This window comes from Euprymna scolopes, chromosome 6 (genome assembly GCF_053919585.1).
Source record: "Euprymna scolopes isolate OS-2025 chromosome 6, ASM5391958v1, whole genome shotgun sequence".
NCBI classification, from domain to species: Eukaryota; Metazoa; Mollusca; class Cephalopoda; order Sepiida; family Sepiolidae; genus Euprymna; species Euprymna scolopes.
In genome coordinates this window covers 108,782,629-108,803,654 of record NC_136487.1, presented here as the reverse complement: position 1 = coordinate 108,803,654, position 21,026 = coordinate 108,782,629, and the positions used below count along the sequence as shown (strand labels likewise).

The 21,026-nt window shown below is 32.6% G+C and overlaps 1 protein-coding gene across 1 annotated transcript in view; it reads right to left on the bottom strand.

Annotated features, from left to right (window-relative positions):
- Positions 1-919: 919 nt before the first annotated feature.
- LOC145277849 (sodium- and chloride-dependent glycine transporter 2-like) overlaps positions 920-21,026 on the bottom strand; it is an 82,929-nt gene continuing 62,822 nt past the window's right edge. Inside the window, exons 12-14 of the mRNA XM_080129793.1 lie at positions 11,848-11,948; positions 11,433-11,600; positions 920-1,267 (exon numbers count right to left, since the gene is read on the bottom strand). Coding sequence (XP_079985919.1) covers positions 1,070-1,267; positions 11,433-11,600; positions 11,848-11,948 — 467 coding nt within the window. The 3' untranslated portion in view covers positions 920-1,069. The remainder of the gene's footprint in view (positions 1,268-11,432; positions 11,601-11,847; positions 11,949-21,026) is intronic.

The following is a 21,026-nucleotide window of genomic DNA, read 5'->3' as shown; positions in this document are numbered from 1 at the left end:
CGTTATAGATAAAAAATACATGTTATACTCGTGGAATGGAAGGAAGCCCTCTCTGAATTCATCAATCCCAATTTAAAGGTTAGAACCAAATATATTTTTGAGATTGTCAATGAATTAAGTTAATCAAAATATCATACTGTTTATGCAAACAGACTTATTCAGTACTTTATTTAAAAAAAAATATTTGTTCATTTAAATAAAATTGCATGTTTAAACAATATAAGAATGGAGGTTTTGATAAATGAAGAAATAAAATATAATTTTATTTAGTTTCCTAAAAAATCTTTCATCTAAAATATTAATGAAAACATTAAAAGTTTAAAAAAAAATATAAAAATAAAAACAAATTTATGTAAGTTGAAAGGAAAAACATAGAAAGATGTGGGAAAACTATAGAAATGATAAAAAAAAAATGTCTAGGAAAATTTACCAGCATTAAAAAAAAAAATCCTATATTTAAAAATAAAATCAGGGAAATATTAAAAATGCAACAATATGAAAAGAACATAAAAAGAAAAAGAATAGAGAAAAAAAAAATGGAAAATATCTACACAGAAAAAAACAACTTAAAAACAAACACATAGAAAACAAATAAACTGAAAAAGAAATAAAAAAATACAGTAATGCAAAAACAAACAATATTACAATAAAAAAAAATTGTCCAATTTTCAGGTAGACATTTGGCAATGCTGACCTAAAATGCCCACTTGACTGATATTTGAAATTGATTGTAGGTAATCAACCTAATCTATGCTAATGTTAAGTATAATTTTTTTGTTTTATTATTCAATGTTTATGATTATTTTTTATGAAGAAAAATAATGAAAGAAAATGAGAAGAGTGATAGTGTGAAGTAGCAAGAAAAGAAAGCATGGGGAGGTAGCAGACATCGAGGGGGGAGAAAGAGAGGGAAAAGTACTGGCAAGAGAAAATGATTTAATTATATTAATTAAAGGATGTACAAAAACAATGGTTTTCTTCAAATGTTGAAGATTAGACCATGCTCCATTTTTTTTCATGGTATATTCAAAGAAATTGACATTTCTTAACCTTTTCTCCCAGTTGTAAATCAAAGTGTAGATTGTTGAAGCATCTTTGAACTTTCTTCAATAGTTATTGGAAAATCATCTTTTCCTATCTTATGATCAAGGTTTGTAACTGGGATATGTTTACTGTCACTTGGTCTCAAGGATGCAATGTATTGCTCTCTGTACTGGGGAAGAGCAGGACCCCATTCAGGATCAGGTTGAATTGTGCGTTTCATTCGCTGAAATAATAAAATGAAAATTTTATATACATATGCACACGTTTATTTGTACTCCTTGTCAGATAATTAAAAATTATATCTTCTTTACAGGTTTATGTTTTTTTTTTTTTAATTTGAATTATTTTCAATAAGATTTCTCTATCATATATATATATATATATATACACATCTTTTTTCACAAAATCAAGACAATGAAAATAAAAAATTAGAGCATCATATTGGATATTTTCATATTCATTACAATTGTTTCATGACCATTTGGACAATTTCAAACATCATGTCCTTCAAAAATATTTCAAAACAGCCTCTTTTCAGACGGTGAAATACACTATTTATACATATATGAACATATTTCTAATCGCTATTTAAGAGAGCAAGCAGTTGAAAAGTTTTTAAAAACAGATACAGAAACTATGTTGCATCATTTAAAATTGGACCTAAGAATGAATCAAATAGGGATGTGAATAATGATAGAAATGAGGGCAGGACAAAAATAATTATTAAAAATAAGAAGAGGAACACAACTGCATTAGGGAACTACGTAAAAATTAAAAAGCGTTTCAATTAAAATGGTCAATAGTAGATAAGGCTGGAAAGTATAAACCAAATAAATCAAAAAGATGTAATCTGTGCTTACTTAAAGCATACCACATACACAGAGGAAATCTTAAACAAAAAATCAAATGCTATACAAATCTGTTTTTATAAAAATAAATTCCTGTTATCACGCCTAAAAGCATGACTGAAATAAATTTATAAAGGAAAAATTTACAGAATATATTGAGGGTGAAATGTAAGTGTGGAAAGAGAATTCTTAAATTAAATACTAAAATTTTAAAATAGTGCGATAAATAAATAGATCTTCAACTAAACATGTAGGAAATAAAATTATAATCTAAACCTAAAATTAAGGAGAAATAGTAGTTTTGGTTTTAATGCTCATTATGGATAATAAAACTACACCCGAGTAATATCCACAGCACAAGAATGAAAAAAACCTAATATTAAATAATTGCAGGATATTAAGACAAGCAGGCTAAGATGGAGCAAAATAAATTTAATCAAAATATAAATGAGAAATTAAACTGAGATTGGCATAAAGAAGTCAATGTTAAAATTATAAGTTTAAAATTAAACGCAGGTGATTAATAAATATTAAAGTCAAACTATTAAAATATGAATGCCTAAAACTTTTATTTTTCATACTAGCGGGGGGTACCTGGCATTGCCTGGGTATTTGGAGGTGTGTGTGGTTTTGGGTAAATCAAAACAAAAGAATAAAAAATTGTTGCCCGGGTGTTTGTTTAAAAAAAAAAAAGTTTGGATAAGTAGGAAGAATCGAAGTCGAAGGCTTGAGGCGCAGTTGGAAAATAATAAAGTGGGGAAAAAAAAATGTGCAACGTTAACCGTTCGCCAACCAAGAAATAGTAACGGAAAGATGTTTGAATTGACAGGTGCCCGCAATAAAGTTAACTCTGTTACTTCTATTTGACCTCATTAATGAGGTCAAATAGAAGTAACGAAGTTAACATTTACTGCGGGGCAGGTTTTCTTTTTGGTTTGTTTACTCAACTTTGACTGGTTTTGTTTCCCCAAGATGTTGGGGAGAAACCAGCTCCCCATCAAAAAGGGATTGTCCAAATTGAATAGCAATCATCTGATATAAGGAATTTTCCTCGCATTAAAGCTGATTGCTACGTTCCCAGCACAATTCCGATAACAATGTCTTAGCTTTGAATTAATTTCGCTTTTTATACGAAAAAGCCGAATCAACACGTGAGAAGCCAAAATAGCAATAATTTTGTAAAAGCCACTGTAAATAAATCTGGATGTGACACGCGTTCCCAAATCCTAGATATTATTATCTAGGGGGTATATAAACACTTCTAAGCGATAGTAACGACCCCAGGATCGTCGGCGAAAAAAGCCTTTTTGGACGTACAAAAATGTGCGCGCCGCATTTGTCTTTTATATATATATACATATATAGACTAGTGGGGGGTACCCGGCGTTGCCCGGGTGTTTGGAGGTGTGTGGGGTCACCCGGGTTTTTGTGTCGGGGGGGGGGGGGGTAAAATGAAAAAAAAGTTTTGCTAGGTAAGTATGAAGGATCGAACCCGAACCCTTGAGGCAAAGTTGGAAATTAAAGTGTGAAAAAAAAAAACGTGCGACGTTAACCACTGGGTCACCACAGAATATTAACGGAAACACGTTTGAATTTATTTAAGTATTTAGAATTGGCAGGTGCCCGTTTTAATGACTTAATGAGGTCAACTTTGACTGCGGGGCAGTTTTTATTTTTATTTTTTTTTTACATGGGCATCACTACATTATCAAGGCCCAGAGGCCACTCAAGGATAAGGGTTAAAGAGTGTACAGTAGAAATTGGACAATATAGTAATCATTAGTAATGAAAATTTGGTAAATTTGATAACTTATATGGAACGGCTCATCAAGAACTTATTTACTTTAGACTTGAACACAACCATATTGTAGTCAGCCGGAAAGCAGGAAAACGGAAGACAATTCCACAGGCGTGCAGTTCTAAGAAAGAAGCTTTGTTCATGGAATCTACGTTTAGGTTTAGGCACAGATAAAGAGTGGGGGGAATTATTGATAGTGTTTACAGCTAGATGAGTGTTTCTTGTGAAAGTTTGGCGAGGGGGGACCATAGATTGAAGCTCAGTTGAACACTTTCCATGAAAATAACGATACATCAGAGACAAACTCGTAACATCTCTTCTGTGAGATAGAGGTTGCATGGAGGAAAAAAGGACATCTCCTACGAGGCTAAGAAGTCTATTTTGAACTCTATCAAGGCAGGACAAGTCCTTTCTAGCAGCTCCTGTCCAGATGTGGCAACAGTATTCCATCCTTGGACGTACCTGGCTCTTATATAGATAGAGAATAGCATCAGCAGTGAGATATTTACCGGATTGATAGAAAGATCCTACCATTTTTCCAGCGGCCTTGGCAACAGATTTGATGTACGTATTCCATTTAAGATCAGGAGTAATGGTCAAGCCCAGAAGCTTGTCAAAACTTGAGGCCTCCTGAAGACGAGAGCCATTCATTTCAATTGATGCCAAATGTGGATTAGAATGTTGATGATGTAAAGAGAGAAGCTTGGTTTTAGATGCATTAAAAGTAACCAGCCACTCCTTTCCCCATTGTACTACATGCTCAAGATCAGAGGAGAGAGAATTGGAGAGAACTTGGTCGTTTACTGTCTTAGATGTGCTACCATAAATGGTAGTGTCGTCAGCATAAATGTCTACAAATGATGTAAGGATGTGATTTGGAAGATCATTAATGTAGATCAGGAAAAGAGTTGGGCCCAGGATGGACCCCTGAGGGACACCGGCATTAATACTGTGAGCTTCTGATTTTTGCCTCTCAACTACTACTCTTATGAACCTATCAGAAAGAAATGATTTAATAATTGAGAAGACTTTTCCAGCTATACCATAGCTAGAGATCTTATGAAGTAAACCTTTATGCCATACCCTATCAAAGGCTTTAGATATGTCAAGAGCAATTGCCCTAGAAAGATTGCCACCGTCGAGATATTTGCTAATCCTATGCGATATTTTTATTTACTGCGCAAATGCTTTTCTAATTGTTTTTTTTTTTGTTTGTCCAAGATGTTGTGTGGGAAACTAGCTCCCCATAAAAAGGGGATTGTCCAAATTGAATAGCAATTGTCTGATATAAGGAGAAACTCCACATTAATCAAAGCTGATTGCTTTCGGATGTTTCCGGAAAAATGCCGCCAGAATTAGTTTCGCTTTTATTATACGAAAAAGCTTAATGCACATGCGGCGATCAAAAATTGTTGAATATTTATCTTTTCAAAGTTGAGCAAATTAAATAGCCAGGCGACCCCCGTTGTTAACTCATAGATATTATCATTTAGACGGGATATAAAAAGTTTTAAGAAGTTGTGATGCGACCGATCAGTTCTCAGAAAGAAGCCTTTCTGGGACATACATGAAAATGCACACACACACACACACAAACATTTTCACTTTTATATTTATAGATTATCACTCGAACTTAGGGTTAGGAGTAGGAAGGGGTCGTGTCTTTTATGACTTTTGACAATGAAATATTTTTTATACTACAGTTTGACCAGCAACATGAACATGGCCAAAATTAAAAACAAATAAAATCTGTTACCTGTTCATAAAACATTGTCTGGTTCGAAAGAGGTGATCATTTTACGTTAAATTTTTATGCGAAACTGTTTTTCAGATTGTTTACATGCAATGGTCTAAAAAATGGATAATCAAATTTTTCTTTTCGCAACAAAAAGTTATAATTGCAATTGTCAAACAGTGAAAATGGAAGAAAAAACAATGATATTTTCATGAGAATTCTGTGCTGATTCTCGAGTTCAACAGAAAAATTGCTGAGTTTGAGAACCCAAAACAGAACAATTAGTGAATTAATATTTTTTAATTGGAGTGACGGATGGAATCTCTTAAAACAATATCTCCTACAAAAACTGTTCTAAAATTTATTTTCTATCAATATTTATTCAATAATTGCCCTTTTTCCCAAGCAGGCCAATATGGCCGTTTTTCCGTTTCTCTTTCTTCCGTTGCTTTTTTTCGTCGTTGTTCTATTTTCCTAATTCAATTGGCAATGCTCTCAATGTATCTATTCCAGTTCATATTCCCTGTAAACGTTAGGCCGAGGAGTTTAAAAGAAGTACTTTCAGGTAATGTGTTCTTGGCCATGGCTATTGGTGGTAGAGAAGGTTTCTTGTAGTTATTGAAGGAAACAAGCTTAGTCTTAGCAGCATTGAATGTGACCAACCATTTTTGTCTCCATTCCACTACGGATTGGAGGTCATCCTCTAGTGTTTCTGCCATTTCCTTGGATATGTGTTCATTTGTTTTCCCCTCATATCTGTTATAGAGAGTGGTGTCATCGGCAAATATACCCATCTCCGAAACAATTTTATCAGGGAGGTCATTTATGAATATCAGGAATAATAGAGGTCCAAGGATAGACCCCTGAGGTACTCCCGCATTTATGTCGTATTGTTTGGATGTACGACCGTCGAGGACAACTTTGATTTTTCTATTACTTAAGAAGGATTTAATTACATTATGAATTCTTCCAGTGATTCCATATGATCTAATTTTTCTTAGAAGACCATCGTGCCATACCCTGTCAAAAGCCTTAGATATATCGAGGGCCACCGCTCTACCCTCCCCTGTTTTATCCAATGAACGGTATATACGTTCAGCAACTACAGTTAAGATATCTGCTGTTGATCGGGCTTGCCTGAATCCATATTGTTTGTCAGTCAGGAGTTTAGCAGCTGTTAGGTGCTGGACTAGGACTTGATTAACTGAGGACTCAAATATTTTGGCGAAAAGCGGGAGGAGGCTAATGGGGCGATAATTTAGTGGGTCAGTTCTTTCACCAGAATTCTTGAAGACTGATACCACAGAGGTGGTTTTCCAGCAGTCGGGAAAACAAGATTCGTTAAGGCATTTATTGTAAAGTTTGGACAGAACTGGAGCAACCTCGGCAGAGTATTTTTTTAATAGCACAGCCGGGATGAGATCTGGTCCACACGCTTTTGAGGTGTCTAGGTTTTTTATAATAGCATGTACCTGAGAAAGGGTGATTTTCAAATCATCTAGTGAGGCGTCTGTTCGCAGAGGAAAATCAGGGAGTGAGTGGTGTACCGAGTTCAGTGTGGAGTTTGAGGCAAACCGACTGGCAAGCAGATTAGCCTTGTCAGTTGCCGTGCAAGCAACCTCAAGATCGTTTGATAGTGGGGGAATAGTTGACTGTCCATTATTTACATCGCTGTTGTAGATTTTCCAAAAATCCCGGGTTCCTAATTTCTGTGCTTCGATGCGTTTTCTGGTGGTTTCAGAGTAATCTGTCTTAGCTGTCTCTATCACTCTCTTACAATTATTTCTAGCTTCTATAAACTTCTGTTTATTTGAGCTGGACTTATGTCGGTTGAATCTGCGGAACGCATGCTGCCTTTGACAAATGGCAGCTGCACAAGCAGAAGTAAACCATTGGGGGGAGTGGGGCTTGCTATAGAATTTCCGTGCGGGAACATGTGCTTCAATAGCAGTTTTGAACCATTCAGTGGTCTCATTTGCACACTGTTCCACTGGAAGAGTAAAGATATTTTGCCATGGGGCATCTCTGATGAGCTCCCTGATGGCTTCCCAATCAGCCTTTTTGTAATACCTTGCTGTTTTGAGTAGTGGGTCTTCAGTTTTAGGGCGAGAATTTAGGCTGATTTCTACCATTATCACAGCGTGATCAGCATTCCCGAGTGGGCTGTGGGCATTTGTTGTACAGTCATTGGGAACCGTTGTCAGAAAGAGATCTAGAAGTGAGGCATGTTGATCTTGCTGGTCTGGGAAACGTGTCGGAAATGTAACCAACTGAGATAGGGAATGGGATATAGAGAAGCTATTTGTTGCGCTATCAGCTACGTCTGCGTGATTAGAGAATCCTAGCCAGTTACTGTGGTGGACATTGAAGTCACCAAATACATGTATTTGTGCGCTAGTATCGAGGGAGAGTGCTATATCTATGCTGTCTGAAACTTTGTTTATTAGGGTACAGTCTTGGTTTGAGGGAGAGCGGTAGAGAAAATACAAGTAGCTAATATTGTGTTGCATATTTAGTCTGAAGCACATAAAGGTTCTATATATATTTATGTATACATAGATATTTTTGTTTAATCTATCTATCTATCTATATACCTATAAAAGTAAACGTGTCTGTGCGTATGCCTATGTGTGTGTGTGTACATTTCCTTACGCAATAACTTTGTCAATTTTAAGTCTACAGACTCAAAATTTGATATACAGGGTACTGAGATTTGGAAAAATCTGTGTAATTCGTTTTTGGACAGAAATTTGGCTATTAAGGGGCCAAAGTTCAACGATTTGTCCTTTGAGAACTCTACCAAACTCCTCTGACAATTTTGGGTCTAAACACTTTAAATTTTAGTTATAGGTTCGTTGGACATGGATCTAACTTAATAACTTGATTTGAGCACAAAACAATACATATTAAGGGGTCATAATAGGGATCAAAGTTAAAAAATTTGACCTCTGCAGTCTCTACCAAATTACTCAGACAATTTCTGGTCTAAACATTTGAAATTTGACATAAAAGGCAAGCTTTTTAATCGGTTTGGGTCGAAAATTTTAAGTTACCAATATATAAATGTATTTATGCTTGCATATGTGCCTAAAACTTTTGATAAAGGCGACAGATTTTTACAAGATCAGTATCGTTTTGAAGTTCGACCTTTCAGACGACAAATATTGAAAAATTGGCTAAAAACATTAATATCTTCACCTTCAACTGGGCACTTTTCAACAAGGGGGTGAGTCGATTTTTCGCCGATATTTTCGAAAGTCATCCTCTCCTTTCGATTGTGTAGCCTTAATTTTAAAAAATGTCGATATTTGTCATATGAAAGGTCGAACTTTAAAATGATACTGATCTTGGTAAAATCCGTCGCCTCTATTGAAAGTTCAAGGCAGACATGCAAACAGGCATACATACATGCATTTATATATTGGTAACTAAAAATTTTCGACCCAATCTGATGAAAAAGCTTGCCCTATCTCTGAATACCCTTTATGTAAAATTTCAAATATTTAGACCAGAAATTGTCTGAGTAATTTGGAAGAGACTGCAGAGATCAATTTTTTAAAACCTTTGACCCCTATTATGACCCCTTAAAATTTATTGTTTTGGGCTTAAATCAAGTTATTAAGTTAGATCCATGTCCAAGGAACCTATATCTAAAATTTCAAGTGTGTATACCCAAAATTGTTGGGAGGAGTTTGGTAGAGTTCTCAAAGGTCAAATCGTTGAAGTTTGACCCCTTAATCGCCAAATTTATGACCAAAAACCAATCACATCGATTTTCCCAAATCTAAGTATCCTGAATATCAAATTTCGAGTTTGTAGACTAAAAATTGACAAGGTTTTTGCGTAGAGAAATGTACACAGACATACGCACAGACACATTCACTTTTATAGGTATAGATATATATATATATACCCGAATAACAAGAAATATTACATAGGCATGACTTCCTTAGATTTCAAAACCCGATACTATGACCACAAAAGCACATTCAAAAATAAAAAACACCGTATAAAAACAACACTAGCGAATAAATACTGGGAATTCAAAGAAAGCGGACATTTGCCGGTAGTCGAATGGAAAATAATGAGACAAGCTACCACATGCAGACATTTAGACGACCCATGTAAATTATGCCTCCATGAAAAATTTGCTATCCTTTACTTTAAAGAACCTCAAAATCTATTAAACTGTAGGCGGGAAATAGCAAACAACTGTGTTCACAAAATAAAACTTACTCTAGGATAGCGATACAAAATAGCTTTAAAACTAACAATAACAATAGAAAACAAACAAATAAATAAATTAAATAAACATGAATATGCATAAACGATCACACACATATATGTATATATATATATATATATGTGCATGTATGTGTGTACACATAGGTATATTTATATGTATAAAAAAAAAAAAAAGGAGAACGTCTACCTAAAACCACTAACCTAGTTCTAAAACAGATCCTTTGTTTGATAAAATGCATGCCCATTGGCTGATAGGAAGGGGCGCGGTGGATACTAGAAAGCTGATTGGCCAACTAGAAATCCTCAACATATATAAAAACAAGAAACAACGACAGAATTCGCGCATAAGCCTGACGAATTCTATAGTTGGATGAAACGCAGAATATTCAGTGTAGCTTAATCACCATATATATTTTATAAATTACTAACTAGCTCTACCTACGTATTGAGCACTTTTGAAGTAAATACTTTAAGTTTACGCATAAATCTATACTTTCGTATATTAAATTTATGTGAATAAATGAAGTAGTTATATATATATATATATATATATACATACACACACAAGGAGTTTTAATGAAGTACTTTCAGGTAATGTATCATGAGCCATGGCTATTAATGGTTGAGAAGGTTTCTTGCAGTTATTAAATGAAAGGAGCTTAGTCTTGACAGCATTGAATTTGTCCATCCATTTTTCTCTCCATTAAACCACAGACTGAAGTCTTTCTTTAGGGTTTCTATCATTGGATACTTGTTCATTACTTTTCCCCTCATGTCTCTTATAGAGCATGGTGTCATCAGCAAATATACCCATCTCAGAGACAATTTTATCAGGGAGGTCATTTATGAATATCATGGATTAATAAATGTCCAAGGATCGACCCCTGAGGTACACCCACATTTATATCATATTGTTTTGACGTACAACCATTGAGGACAACCTGGATTCTTCTTTTACTTAAGGATTTAATTATGTTGAGTATGCATCCAGTAATAGCATAGGATCTGATTTTCATGAGAAGACTACCATGCCATACCTTTGAGACGTTACTACTTCAATAATACTAGTAAGAATATTAATAATCAGTATATACACCTACAGGGTTCAAACTATCAAGTAGAATTGTATCGAATTTGGCATAAAGGGCTTTTAGGATGTAATACGGTTAATACAAATGATGGGATGTAATACGGTCAATACAAATGATGGGATGTAATACGGTCAATACAAATGATGGGATGTAATACGGTCAATACAAATGATGGGATGTAATACGGTCAATACAAATGATGGGATGTAATACGGTCAATACAAATGATGGGATGTAATACGGTCAATACAAATGATGGGATGTAATACGGTCAATACAAATGATGGGATGTAATACGGTCAATACAAATGATGGGATGTAATACGGTCAATACAAATGATGGGATGTAATACGGTCAATACAAATGATGGGATGTAATACGGTCAATACAAATGATGGGATGTAATACGGTCAATACAAATGATGGGATGTAATACGGTCAATACAAATGATGGGATGTAATACGGTCAATACAAATGATGGGATGTAATACGGTTAATACAAATGATGGGATGTAATACGGTTAATACAAATGATGGGATGTAATACGGTTAATACAAATGATGGTGCTTAAATAATTGTCACAAGTGTTAGATGAAAAGCCACTTTTTGCAAATTCATTTTTAAATGAAAATTTGAGTTTAATATAAAACAAGAAATAAAATAGTTACCTCAATGAAGGTTCCTTTGGCCTTGAATAACTGCACAATTACCATAGTTGGGACAGGCACAAGAGAAACCATTCCAAGAACCCAACCAAATACAATTGACCATGTTGGGTACTCATAAGTACCATATGTAACTGCTTTTAATTTGCTGATGCTGAAAAGCCATACAATCTGGAAGAATGAAGTGAGCATAAATGAATAACTATTTAAAGTGAGAAAGAATGGAGAATAGACAAGGAAATAGAACGAATGAAAGAAAGGATAGACAGCAGGAAGAATTGAAAGGGAACAAAAAAAAAAAGGAAAGAATTCAATAACAAATCGAAACAAAATGAAATAGGACATGAAAGGACACAAAATTAAATAATTACATCAAAAGAAACAATAAAACACACAAGAAATGAAACAATCTGCTTACCAATGTGATTGATGGTGTAATAAATCGCCAACTGATTTTCCACCAACCCGATGGTTTTGATCCAATCATCAATGCGATGTCATCATAAAAACGATCTGTTCCTGCAAAACATTACAAACGATTCACTTTTTAAATATGGTTTCATGGATTTCATGAGATAGAAAAAAAAGAAAGAGCCATGAATGACACATTGTTTCCACTTACAACGTACAGTAAATATTATAAAATAGAACTGAAGTATGCATGTCCTCTCATGCATACCACGTCAGGTTCAAACTTTTCTGTTGGCCATGAATGGATCTTAAGTAATCTGCAATTGTATTCTTAGTATCACCTGCACAAAGAAGTGAACCTTCAACCGATTTTCAGGTTCAACAATGTACACCTGAAGAATGCTGGAGGTCACATCAGCTGAGACATTATGTGAATAATACTCAAGGTGAAAACAGTAGTTCAAATGATCCAAAGTATGCTATTTATTGGTGAGCTTAAAAAAAAAATGTCAAAGGTTTTTAATTCTGATAAAGATGATGTTGTTGAGATTATGTTAGCAATAGCCATGGAGCATATTTTGAATTCAATTTACTAAAAAAATGTTAATCATTTGAGTCGCTCAGATTAATTGTCTGAATGAAGAAAAAAAGTGAACTTGTAATGCCAATTCAATATCTATAATATAAATCTCACCTGTCTGTTTAAATGTATGTATGTATGTTTGTATGCCTGCCTAAAACTTCCGCCAGAGGTGTCGGATTTTCACAAGATTGGTATTATTTTGAAGCTCGACCCTTCGGACGACAAATATCTAAAAGTGGCCAAAAACATTAATTCCTTCACCCTCAACTAGGCACTTTTGTACAGGGAGGGTCGATTTTTTTTCTGACATTTTTGCAAGTCATTCAACCCTCATGTTCAGGACGTCGCTTAAAATGCGTCATTTTGACTGCCTGCCTACTACAACTTTTTTTTTTTTGCTCAACACACACCTCCAAACACCCGGGGAACTCTGGGTACTCAGGCTAGTAAAAAAAAAAACACATTAACATTTAGTTTTTTTCTGTTTGCTCTTCCATTTTTATCTTTGTATCTTGGAAAAAACCTCACAGTTATACAACTATATAGCTATATAGTTGTATAACTGTGAGGTTTTTTCCTTTAATTTATAATTGACTGTTCTAATCCTTTTATGTTTTCTTTATATTAGAAATAGTATAAAATAAAAGTGAAGGAGGGGGAAGGTCAAACTAAATAAGAGAGGAAGAGAGTGATAAACAAAAACTCCAGAAATGTATACTTTAACAGTTAATTGCAATTTACAACTAATTGGAATAAAATTGATTTATTTTCAAACATAACTCAATCCCAAAACAATAAATATTTTAGCATTTATTTTGTGTGATAGGAAACCAACTTTATTATAATAGATAAAATGACCCGTACAAACAATTAGTGTGACTTACTGATTCATATGTCATCAAGTCTATAATAAATGAAAATTTTTGTCTGTGTCTGTTGATCACTTGGCCGCCAAAAACTATTCAGCAGAATTATTTTTATTACTACTGATGATAATTAACAGCTATGGGTTAAAAGTGACCATGATATAAAGGATGACTTGAAGGCTCAAAAAATTAAAAATAAATAAATAAAAAAATTATCCTTTTACTAAAATAATAAAGCCATAGACCAAAAGCATCACCAAAGCAGCTTTTTTGACCAGTATATAAAATGATTAATTTCTTATGTCTCTCTCTCTTCTCTCTATATATATATATATAATATATATATATATATATATATATATATATATATTGTAGCGGTCTAGTGTATAGAAGGAAATACGTGTTCATCTCATGTTCAGGTGTCACCAATTTGTAGTGGTGGTGCAAAATAGGAAAAATGAATTGCTTTGAGGAAGGAACGAACAACGCGTTTACTTGAATTAAACAAACTGGAATTTATTTCATGAAGAAACAAGCGAAAAGAAAAGGGTACTACACGTGTTTAGTTTGGCGTGCGTCTCTCGCTGTTTACTGGTGAGAAGGAAAGTCTATTGTTGTAGAGAGAGAAAGAGAGAAAGTCAATCCAGTTTGGTGTACGTCTCTCGCTGTTAGCTGGTGAGGAGGAAAATCTATTGTAGTATAGAGAGAGAAAGAAAATGAGAAAAAGTCAATCCAGGCCATGGAGATAGAAAGCATATACGGTGTAGGTACGGTCTGTTAGCTTTTTGCCCCACATGGTAGCAAGTGGCGTGAGGTGCGCGCGCCTGCCGAAACGGCGACGGCTGGTGCGCCGACCACTCACCTCGGAAGCTGGTTCGAAAAAGGAAGATGCTGCTTATTGCTCTTGCTTTTATACTTGTTTCCGGTGGTCTTTTGCGCATGTGTGGATTTCCTTTGAAAGGGGAAGTGACGTTGTCCTTGTGTGCGTATGTGTGCGCATGTGTGAGTACATGTGTGTACGTTAGCATGTGTGTGTGTATACACGTGAATGTGAGTGTATATACGCGAACGTGAATATATGTGCGTGTGTGGATGTGCGCACGTATGTTTGTGTGCGTGAATGTATATGACAAGTAATATAGCTTGAGATGTGAACGCATGTTTTTGTGTGAGACTAGGAAAGGCTCCCACATATATATATATATATATATATATATAGGTAAAAAACAACCTTATTTATAAATCTAATCAGTAAGACACAACTTGCTCTATTTCTTTGAATGTGTGTCTCTCACCTTTTGTCAGTGTTCCTCATTTTTTTCCCCCCAACGTTTTTGCTATCTTTTCTTTATTTTACAACTAAAATAAAAATGGTCATCTTTAATCTTTGGTAGTTGTTATTGTTGTTGTTGTTAATAATAATATTATTATCATCATCATCAATATTAATATTAATAATGTTAATATTATTATAATTATTATTATTGACGATGACGATGTCCAAGGATTCTTTAAATCTATAAAACTAAATTTTGGATCAATAATACTTAAGAAACTCCAGTATCATAAATGACCAAAAGTACCTATCTGGACACAACACCAATTTTTTCATCTTTTAATTCCGAGTAAATTATAAATAACACACTTGCTTTCGAAGATATTTTAAATTTTTTATTTTTATAGAAATTTATTAAAAAAAAATAAAAATTAAAATTACTTACTTTTTATTAAACAAAAAATATAAACAAATATATAAACAAATTCCTTGAACAAAGCTTCTTTCCTAGAACTACCCGTTTGTGGAACTGTTGCACTGGCCTGCTTTCCAACTGACTACACTATGATCATCTTCAAGTTTAATGTAAACAAGTTGAACCCAATAATCCATATCTACCCCATTTCGACCATTAACTATTAATTAATTGTCCCGGTGACTACCATACACTCATTAACTCTTATCCTTGAGTGCCCTTCGGGCCTTGATAAGTAATAACTCCCATGTAAAAAAAAAAAAAACAACAGATGAAACAAATTTAAACAAAAAACAATGAAATAAGCGAATGCTGTGCAGATTTATTAAAAAATATTATATAAAATTTTTAAAAGTACAGTTTTGTTTACAAAGCTTAACATTGTAGGATGGTGTCTTTACTTGCTTATCCATGAAGGAAGAATTAGACAGTCGGTTTTAAATGTAGAGAAAAAATTATTTTAAGAATATTTATTTACAAGCATAATAAAATAATCGTGTTTGTATTACTGTACACATAGATTTGAAATAGTTGTCAAAAAACAAATATATAACAAATAAATGTTATCGATTGGCTACAATTTGGCAGTGAACTCTCATCAGATAAAATATAGGAAGCTCCGATGAGCGAGATAGTGGATAGGTAATATGCCTATAACACACCTCAGATAGCGCAATGCAGTTTGTGTACAGTACATCTGCATAACATCTTTAGATTTTCAATCCTATTAAGGTCAAACTCTGAGGGGAAAAAAATGAGTCCATTTTGTTTATATAGATAGATAGATAGATAGAATAGAAGAAGAGACAAAAAATTGGGTACTGGTACTTCTATGACATGAGGCGTCTGAGATGAGTTATCGACCCATGTTCTTTGAATGCTCTCTATCAGCCGTTATATGAACCTCAAATATAAACAAGTGTCTCTGAGAACGCAAAAATATATAACAAAATAATGAACAAGAAAATATGAAAATCAAAACATTTATTGCATAAAAAATTTAATTTTTAAAGTTTTAATAGTATTTCTTTTCATGAGTGATTTATAACTGAAAATAAAAAATAAATATGTGAACATTGAAGTCTCCACATATGTGAATGTTAGCTGAAGGATAAGCAGATAGGACTTGGTCAATTTTCTCAGATATGCTTTTAAAGATAGTAACTTCACTGTTGTGGGGGCGATAGAGAGTAAATATAAATGCAGTAGTGTGAGCTAGTGCAACCCGGAAGCACATATAAGATAAGTTACGATCTTCTCTGGAGATGTTCCTACCACATGGAAAGCCATCTTTAATATAAGCACATATTCCATTTCCATGGTGATCTTGGGGGTCAGATTTAGAAGTTAAGTTAGAGTATCCTTTAATTACGAACTCATCTAGGGAAATAGCCTGTTCAATGCCAATTTCGCTTAAAAATAAAAGGTCTGGTTTAGTCTCCTGTAATTGGGTTTCAACCTTTGGAAGGTTAGAATGTAGACCTCTGATGTTGGAGAAGGAGACATTGTAGTGGGGGTCTACGTTGGAAGTTGGAGATCCGGGTTTAATCGTGTATTTTCTCTTGAAACTTGTCATGATAAAATTTTGGAATTTGTGGACTAGGTCGTCAAACTTGCTTAGAGCAGGACAGAGAGGGGAAACTAAGAGAGAAAAAGAAACAAGGAAATTTTTTTTTTGTAGAACATGATAAGGTTAAGCTGTAACAATTACCCACTAATATGGCATCGAGAGGCCCCACCGGAAGCTGCTGCATAGTCCAGAATCCATTCACCAAATGGCAATACAGCAGCCCCAGTACTTTGCACCTGCTGATAGGACAGTCTCCTTAGTGGTTAATCCAAGGTTCTATCAGGCGGATAACGTCAGCCCAGATAAAACGTTTACCTCCAGCACCCTTACTAGTGACATGACTACAAAATTTAATTTTTTACCACTTTTTCGAATCGCTATGGATGGTAAAACATACCTCGTATTTTATTATTTGAAAGAATAAGTTGCCCAACAGTAACATATCTGACCTTTATTTCTGTAAATTAGGAAATTATTAAAATAATATGCAGAGAATTATTAAAACAGACGAAAAAAAAATAAAGAAAAGATATCTTTGATTTCAAGGGAGAGAATTCGCAAATGCTAGAGATTAAGTTACCTCTCTTGTTTAAAGAAAACCAGGTTGTTCGTTAAGAAATCGATTAATTTTTTTTTGTTTCTTTTTCAAAATCAAAAGTTCAAAGTAAGTAATTTTAAATACTTCTGCACTAGCAGTATCAGAATTTTTGTAGGAATTTTTGACACCCCTAACACGAAACTGCGAATACAATATAAAAATCTCGTAATTTCTCTGTTAAAAGTGGGTTATTTATTTTCTTTATGGATTATACTTCCAAAATAAACTATTACAGTTGTTTTAAAAGTAATAAAAATATTTTTATTTTTTTTTTAAAACAGTAATGAATTTTCCGAACTCAATATTTTTAAATTTTTAAACTCAATATTTTTAAATTTTTAAATTTTAAAAATCTATCAAAATTTTTCTATTGATTCTATTTTTACGATATTTTCAGGGTCAATGTGAAATTTTATGTTCTTTCCAATAAACCGAATATAATATTTTAGACAAACGTTTTTTTTAAATTTACGCCCCCCCATTTTCACGCCCCCCATTTTCACGCCCCCCCCCTTTTGAAATGTCTATTAAAAAGTAAATAATTAATTTATGTTTAATAGGTTTATATATCACAAATTGAAGAGAAAAGGTCAATAAATAATATATTCAAATTTAAAACAAAAAAAAAAAATCAGTTTTTTAGAAATTTACCTGTAAAGTCCGAAGTTTAAAACCTTATTTTATAAGAACACATTTTTTCTTTTTGTCTTTTTTTTTTTTTTTTTAATGAAACCTTGGTCCTTGCTCCTTTAATTGAAAAAAAAAATTAGGGCTTGAATTACATTTTTCGAGGAGTTATAAGCTTAGAAAGATAGGGGGTCGAATAATTTACGCCTCTCATTTTGAAATGTCTATTAAAAAGTAAATAATTAATTTATGTTTAATAGGTTTATATATCACAAATTGAAGAGAAAAGGTCAATAAATAATATATTCAAATTTAAAACAAAAAAAAAAATCAGTTTTTTAGAAATTTACCTGTAAAGTCCGAAGTTTAAAACCTTTTTAAAAAAAAAAAAACACATTGTTTTGTTTTGTTTTTTTTTTTAAATAAAACCTTGGTCCTTACTCCTTTAATTGAAAAAAAAAATTAGGGCTTGAATTACATTTTTCGAGGAGTTATAAGCTTGGAAAGATGGGGTGAAATTATTCACTATTTTCACGAAATTTCTGACACTGCTACTTCTGCACTTATGGACCGTGCTACAACCGACGTGTAGTTAGCATATATTATGTAATTCGGCATTTTAACTAATCGTAAACAGCAGGAAGTTAGGAATTGAATGCGTGCACACGAAAACAAACAATTGTTTTATATTTTCTTTATCAAACTTTTAGTACTTTGGAATATAGACCGCGTTATCGTCAGCATATTCTTTTGGGGAGGGGGTCGCCAATGTTAAAACGCTAGCGAAAAGTTAAAAATTAAGGAAAAGATATATAAATATTAAAAGAAAGAGTCTTCAATAAAAAAAATATTTTTTTCTTAGTAGGAAGAAAATGAATGGAAAATGGAATAAAAATGAATGGAAAATTTTTTAAGAAGCTAAAAATTGAAAGAAAATGTTCAAATCAGGAAAAGAAACCAATGGTAAGTTTCATGATTATTATTATTTATTTATTTTTTTGTTACAAAAATATAGTACAATAGATACCTCCAATACGTGCCACAGTTTTAACATCCGCTTTATGTAACACGATGTAACTGTAATTTTATCATTCTAACATTTTTACCATTCAAAAGAAGCTTCAAATAAACTGCCAATATTTTTTTTCAATTTGTTTTTTATTACTGTACGCATAGATTCGAAAAAGTTGTCAAAAAACAAATATATAACAAATAAATTTACTTTTCTACCTAATGGATAATTTTGTAGTGTTTTTATTTAATGTAACATGTTTATTCAGCCCGAAAAACATAGTGTTTACCGATGTATTGGAAAATTAAAATTGGCGCCCGACTAGGTGTCAGAAATTTCGTGAAAAATATTGAATAATTCCACCCCGTCTTTCCCAGCTTATAACTCCTCGAAAAAGGTAATTCAAGCCCTAATCTTTTTTTCAATTAAAGGAGCAAGGACCAAGGTTTCATTTAAAAAAAAAAAAAAAAAGTGTTTTTCTTTTTTCAAAAAAGGTTTTAAACTTCGGACTTTACAGGTAAATTTCTAAAAAAACACTACTTTTTTGTTTTAAATTTGAATATATTATTTATTGATCTTTTATCTTCAATTTGTGATATATAAAACTTTGGTGAGTAAATTATTTACTTTTTAATAGATACTTGAAAATGGGAGGGGGTTAAAAAAAAAACAACTTTTGTCTAAAATATCATATTCGGTTTATTGGAAAGAGCATAAAATTTCACATTGATCCTGAAAATATCGTAAAAATTGAACCAATAGAAAAATTTTGATAGATTTTTAAAGTTTAAAAATTGAAAAATACTGAGTTCGTAAAATTCAATTAATTTCATTACTGTTAAAAATAAAAAATAAAAATTCTATTACTTTTAAAACAACTTTAATAGTTTATTTTGGAAGTATAATTCATAAAGAAAATAAACAACCCACTTTTAAAAGAGAAATTACGAGTTTTTTTATATTTTATTCGCAGTTTCGCGTTAGGGGTGTAAAAAATTCGCCGGACTCTCTCTTTGACACCGTAAGTTTGGGAAAAGGAGTTAAAAGTAAAAAAAATATACAAAATACTGTTAAAAACCCACTGAATGTATGTCAGCCTATGTTATTGTTACGGTAACATATATTGAGCAAGTTTCAAACAGTATTTTGTCTAGTTTTTTTAATTTTTAACCCCTTTTCCCAAACTTACCGTGTCAGAGAGGAGTCGGGCGCCATTTTGTATTTTCCAATACATCGGTAAACACTGTATGTTTTTTGAGCTGAATAAACATGTTACATTAAATAAAAACACTACAAAATTATCCAGTTAGGTAGAAAAGTAACTTATCTTGCCTTTAATAACATTTATTTGTTATATATTTGTTTTTTTTTTTGACAACTTTTTCGAATCTATGTGTACAGTAATACAAAACCCAACGTTCCTATGTAGTGACGTTTTTTAAGCCGTAAAAATCTAGCAAAAATCAAATAATCGTCATATTTTCCTGAAATTTTCGATATTTATTAATTATTAAATAAAATTACATAATAAAGGTAAGTTTTGTTAAATATATTAGAGGAAATATATTTTTTTAGGTGTTCTACCCTGCCTATATTTCATGTTATGAAAATTTAACAAAAAAAGGAGGTTGATAAAAGTTCCAACATTTTTTTTAAAGCTAAAAAGATTAAATAATTAAAAAATGATTCATATATATATATATATATATATATATATATATATAATCCCGTTATTTATTTCACCTAAAGCTGTCAATAAAATTAATATTATTATTTAAAAAAAAATACTTTCTCTTGATAATTTTATTCTCGGTAATATAATTATTTGAATTACAAAAAAAAAAAAAAAGAAGAAAAAAAGGGTACTTGTGCATAATTTGAACCAGACGTAACTGCACGGAACACAACGTTAACCGCTGAGCTCCACCGATTATGAAAGTATAACAAACACTGTTAATAAAAAAAAAAAATGAAGGAAACCTGTAAACATAATAATTTTATCAGAAGAAATAAACAAAACAAAAAATAAACCAAGAAACAACAACCTATCGTAACAAAGTTTTTGTTTTATTTTTTTACTGCATGATAAACAAATCAATCATAGATGAGTAGATTTGTTTATATCGCGCGCACGTGCGTAAAAAAGATGTCCACCAAAGAATACAGTGCATAATACAAC